At 44.9% G+C, this 5,968-nt stretch overlaps 1 protein-coding gene across 1 annotated transcript in view; it reads left to right on the forward strand.

Moving 5' to 3' along the window:
• PLXNC1 (plexin C1) overlaps window positions 1-5,968 on the forward strand; it is a gene marked incomplete at its 5' end in the record, with an annotated part of 102,759 nt that overhangs the window by 62,019 nt on the left and 34,772 nt on the right. The window contains 3 exons of the mRNA XM_019515795.1: window positions 1,990-2,114; window positions 2,710-2,908; window positions 4,399-4,545. Of these exons, the coding sequence (XP_019371340.1) occupies window positions 1,990-2,114; window positions 2,710-2,908; window positions 4,399-4,545 (471 nt within the window). The remainder of the gene's footprint in view (window positions 1-1,989; window positions 2,115-2,709; window positions 2,909-4,398; window positions 4,546-5,968) is intronic.

The following is a 5,968-nucleotide window of genomic DNA, read 5'->3' on the forward strand; positions in this document are numbered from 1 at the left end:
CCAGAGGGGCTGCAGCCATTCCAGAATTTGCTGTATCTCCCCCAACCCAACATTGTATACCTGGAGTTCCAAAAGGCCTTTGATCTGGTTTCCCATGAGACTATCATGGGATAATTGGAGGATTGCGGGCTTAACTGCTTGACAGTTAGGTGGGTAGGAAGCTGGCTGCGGGCTAGGACCCAGAGAGCTCTAATGAACAGATCTGTGTCATCCTGGCAAGAAGTGGCCAGTGGTGTCCCTTAAGGGTCCATGCTTGGTCCAGTGCTTATCAACTAGTCAGAGGGGACCAGCAGGCACTGGGGAAGTCCCTGTTCCCCTGAGCACTACCAGGAGTGACAAGGAATAACGGTCACAAGCTGGCAGAGAGTAGATCTAGGCTAGGTAGTAGGAGGCGCTACTTCATGGTCAGGGCGGCTAGGATCTGGAACCAACTTCCAAGAGAAGTGGTGTTGGCTTCTACCCCGGGGGTCTTTAAGAGGAGGCTAGATGAACACCTTGGTGGGGTTGTTTGACCCCAGTACTCTTTCCTGCCATGGCAGGGGGTTGGACTCGATGATCTGCTCAGGTCCCTTCGGACCCTAGAAACTATGAAACATCTTTATTAATGATTTGGATGGGGGGGTGAAGAGCCCACTGGCCAAGTTCGCAGATGACACTAAATTATGGGGGAATGTGGTCATGCTTGAAGATAGGTTGCAGATACAGGCAGACCTAGACAGGCTGGCAAGTTGGGCAGATCAGAACCAAATGAAGTTCAACATTCAGAAGTGTAAAGTGCTCTATCTGGGGACAAACAATCTCTAACATACTTGCAGGCTCAGTGGCACCAAACTGACTAGCACCATGACTGAAAGGGACCTAGGGGTAATGATAGACCCAGTATGAATATGAGCCATCAGTGCAATGCTGTAGCCAGCAGAGCAAACAGTAGTCTGGCATGCATCAACCAATGCATCGCAAGCAAAACCAAGGAAGTGATTCTTCCACTCTACTCAGCATTGGTGAGACCGCAGCTGGAGTACTGCGGCCAGTTTTGGGCACCGCACTTCAACAAGGACGTGGAAAAGCTTGAGAGAGTCCAGAGAAGAGCCACTCGTATGATCAGAGACTTGCAAAGCAAGCCATATGAGGAAAGGCTGAGGGACCTGGGCCTCTTCAGCCTAAAAAAGAGAAGGTTGAGAGGGGACTTTGGTAGCATCTTGCTGCTACATCAGGGGAATACAACAAGGGCTCAGCGAACAACTGTTCACCAAGGCATCCTTGGGGAAAGCCAGGAGTAATGGCCACACTCCTGGAAGACTGTTTCAGGCTTAACACTAGGGAAAAACTTCTTCACAGTTTGGGTGTCCAGACTGTGGAATAAACTCCCTTCAGATTTGGTGCAATCGCCTACACTGGAAATCTTCAAGAGGGGACTGGACAGTCACTTGACCCCAGTTGTCTTTCCTACCTGGTACAGGGTAGCTGGACCCAATGATCTTGCAAAGTCCCTTCCAGCTCCTTACAATCTGAATCTATGAATACCCCACTTCCAGCACTGCCAACACCCCTGCCAGGAACAGCTCAGCACTGCCCTGGCCCCACCCTCAGCAGTGTTCTGCTTTCACCCCATGTGCAGACCTGGGGGCACACACCCCCCCATTCCCTCCTGGGGGGGTGTGTAGTGACAGGAGCTGCCCCCCTGTGTGTGGCTCAGTACTGTGCTCCACCCCAGCTGGGCAGCCCCTGCCCCACTCCATCCCCGTTGGAGCCTTGATCTGCCCTCCCACGCCCCTTCCCTCACAACAGACTTACCAGCCGGACCCAGCTGCTCTCCATGCTGCGGGGCTGCTCACCAGGCACACGCGGCATTTATCGGCCATATCAGTTCTGCATACTCCCTGAAACTTTTTTAAGTACCCCTAGGGATATGCGTACCCCTGGTTGACAGCCACCAATCTATGATATGCAGAAATACAGTTTACTTTAATTTTTGTTTAACTTTTCCAGGACAGAGACCAAACTCACAAGGATGAAAGCCTCACTCTGTTACAGACTTTAATTTGTAACAAGAATTTTCTTGTTACTCTCATTCACACCTTTGAAAAGCAGAAAACCTTCTCGGTGAAAGATAGGTATAGTATTATTATGCTGTTATGTTTATTCTGCTCAAACCGTAGAATTAAAAAAAAAAAAAAAAAGCAGGCTATGACCCACAGATATAATTTCATTCTATACAGCATAGACCTAAATATTTCCAAATCTTTCCCCACATTCATTGTCTTTTTTTAAATTCACAAGGCAAGAACAAATTGCCATGAAACAAGTTATTACCAATAGAAATCAGCAAATGTAGATATGTAAACATGTAGTAAGGCAGGAAGACACTTCACCTCAAAACTGTAAGAACTTCCTGCATTTTTATCTACAGTTTTATGATCTGAAACTTCTCTTGCCTTGAACTAGATGCTGTTATTCTTCAGAACAGAATTCAGATGTATAAATTATGTTTTAAAATCTCTAGACCAGATGTTCCTTCACACTTCATATTTTTGGTCGCTAAAGAATGAAGATTCAGAATGTATAGGCATAACCTGAAGATATATGCTCATCTGAACAATTATCACAGTAAACTATTATGAAAGGCTTCTGACTCCTTTCACTTGTCATAGGTGATTGGAAAAGCAAAATCCAAATCCATTTAGCTTTGTCTTTATTTTTTGTAAACAGGTGTTTGTTTGCTTCCTACTTGACCATTGCACTACAAACTAAGCTAGTCTACCTAACCCGTATTCTAGAAGTCTTGACAAAGGACTTGATGGAGCAGTCTAGCAACGTGCAACCTAAGCTCATGCTAAGGCGCACAGAATCAGTGGTAGAAAAACTGCTAACAAATTGGATGTCCGTTTGTCTTTCTGGTTTCCTCCGGGTAAGTTTGATCTTTCCACTATGTAAGAGGCAAGAACAAGGAATATTTTTAACAGAGAGACTACAGACTTTTTCCTTATGCAGCTCTGATAGACTTTCTGTTCAGTGCACTGTACCTAGCACTCCATGCTATTAATATGCATTGCTCAAGTCTTGATTACTTCCATGGGCAGCTATCACCCTGCGTATGCAAGAAAAGAGCAGCTCTCTAAATAACAATCATAGTCGTCAACCTCGAGGGCTTGGGGTTAGATCAGTTTGCCGTCTTGATATTTGCTTCTCAAATACTTATTTGGTAATGTCAGAAGAGTTGCACTGTAATTGGAATGCACAGTGAAGCCTTCTCCATAAAAACTGTCATTTTGAAAAAAAGCGTTTCTGTCTTGGCTTTTAGCTGGTATTATTACAAAGAGTACTTAAACTACTAGAACTGAAAGAGCTTGGGGGGGTGAAATGCCCTCACCCATTTTTCTGTTTGTTTCATCTAGTGGATGTGGTAGCATTTTGTGTATGGTTTCAGTGTTTGGTTATACTTCCTGCCTCATGCACTAAAATGATGCTATCACTTCCATGCCATGCCTTGGTAGGAATTTACATGCTCTGCTCTAGATGCTGCAAAAGGGTGGGGGGTTTTCTACTGCAAAAAGCAGCAGAGCTCTTTGGGTCCATTTTCTGGGACTCCATCCAGCACAGAGCCAGAGAGTGGTCAAGTGAGATATATTCTTCAACCCTCATTCCTCTTCATTGACTGGAAGAGCTGGGGTAATCTTGGGATATAAGGTGTCCTGCAGAGGGTGGAGGAAGAAAGATGCACAAGAAGGGATCCCCGTTATTCCCAGACTACTTGCTGGATTTGGGAGATAAATGGGAGCCAGAGACTGAGGTGGAAGAAAGCAATTTCTTCTTCACTTTCCCTTTCATGAGACCTTAAGACCAAGGCCTGGTAAGGAAGGAAGGCAATGCCCTTCTTTTTCTCACCAGACTGGGAAAGCAGACGACACAGGGACATGTGTGCACACCTCCAGTTGCTGACTGTGCAGAAGAGGTTGCAAAGTGTGGAAAGGTTCCTCTCTGCACACTAGAAGAAGCAGCTGGAGCTAGAGAGACAAAGGCAAGTCCCTCTAGGAGAGCTCCAGAAGCTGAGCAAACGGTATCAGGAGAGATGTGAAAGTACACTCTAGCCATCAGCTGCTTCATTGGTGCCTGTGGGTAACCTAGGTCTTAGAGAGGTCATACTAGAAGCCCTGGGTGGGATCTGCAGTTCGCCCTGGTCCTTCACACTGAGGCAAGGAAGGGAAAGAATACAGATCAATAGATGAACCTGGTCAGATATTAGTTTATGCATTACAGGGCAGCTGAACAAATTGGTCAAAAGGAAGTTGCCTTTGTTTGTTGAACTTGACGGACTTCAAGTTGTTGGCATCCCGTTAGAGTTTCTGTGAGACTACAAACACAGAAGTAAACTTCTTGCATGTTGGCTTTATTTTTTAGGAGACGGTTGGTGAAACTTTTTATTTGCTTGTGACAGCCCTGAATCAGAGGATAAACAAAGGTCCTGTGGATGTAATAACTTGCAAAGCCCTCAACACATTAAATGAAGACTGGCTGCTGTGGCAAGTGACTGAATTCAGCACATTGGTAGGTTTCCCGGTCCAGTTTCCCTCCAAATGTTGAAAGAACCTGTAACATTCCCCTTTTGGCAGGAAGCAAAATTAAGGCTCTCAGAGGTAGTGATAGAAATGGTATCGATTACTGACACAGCTGCAGAAGTACAGTGAGCTCTAGTTAGCCTGGGTTTGACCAAAAAAAAATGTGGTCTTATGGTATTAACATTTCCTTCCACTTATAAAGTGTACTGAAGAACACACAAAGTACCCTATGAATTTAAACCTGATTACGCTAATCAAATGAACAGAAGGAAGGTTGGTTGTGTTGCAGTACGCTTTATTTTGTTATTGTATTTTCTTGCTAGATAGCCCTGTGAGTCAGTAATTCACTCGGAGCCTTTCTGTAATTTAACTGCGAATTACAAACTGAAACTGGAAGCCCGGAAAGTCCTGGGTACAGTCAGGGGTCTCGGGGCTTCCAACCTCCCAGTGCTGCAAGCGGTCTTCCTCCAAAGCGTTTCATCTGGAGCTGGAACTCCCTGGACTTCTAAAGGTTGCAGATCCTGCCTTTGCATTGGGGAGTCTAGAAGTCCTGGGTTCCTCAGTCCGGGAGCAGTCCACATAGAGGGGCTGTCCCAGCTTCTGCAACTATGAGTTGGAGGCCTGTTCACACTGCCTCAGAGCTACAGCCCCTCAAGTCCAGGTTCCTCACCAGATGAGCTGGCAGAAAACCAGGCATGTTTTCCCTCACAGTTTGTTGATACTGATAATTTTCTCTGCAAGATTTCCAAATGCCCAAATAGCAAAAACTGTTGTGTTGAACGATTTGTAACCAGCACTTCTTATAGCTGCAGTCCAGCTATTATTGAAGGCATCATTTAGAGCTATTTCAAGCACAATCAGCAAAATACCTGTTTTAAGGAAAGTCCATTGGAAAAAGCAATCGAATGTTCTAGCCCCTATGTAATATAACATTAGGGTAGTTTGCTTTGTTTGTTCTGCTGCTTTTGTAACAAATACTTGTTGATGCACAGAATTTTGCATGTCCCAGTGTACAGTGTTGCAGGATATAAAAGCCATTAATTATGTATGCAACGGACCAGTTCCTATTGGTTCAGAGAAAGGCAGCAAGTCTTGTTTAATAGGTGGTTCTCCTTATTTCTAGCCCTAACACATACCAAAAGGAGTTTACTCCTAAGGGAGTGCAGTACATAGTTCCTGCTGAAAAGTCTGCCTGACATTAGAGTGTATTGTTACTTAGGAGATGAAGACTAAGGGTCTATGAGCACAGTTAAGCAAACAGTTTAAGCATGTGCTTACATTTAAACAGATGACTAATTCCATTGACTTTAATGGGACTATTCAGATGATTCAAGTGCCTTAAATGCTTTGTTGGTTGCTATGTGGGCTGGTAAGATATGCCAGCACTGAAGACAGAAGTCTAAGGGTCTCAC

The sequence above is a fragment of the Gavialis gangeticus genome, unplaced genomic scaffold (genome assembly GCF_001723915.1).
Source record: "Gavialis gangeticus isolate Ggan-Ray unplaced genomic scaffold, GavGan_comp1, whole genome shotgun sequence".
Taxonomy (NCBI): domain Eukaryota; kingdom Metazoa; phylum Chordata; order Crocodylia; family Gavialidae; genus Gavialis; species Gavialis gangeticus.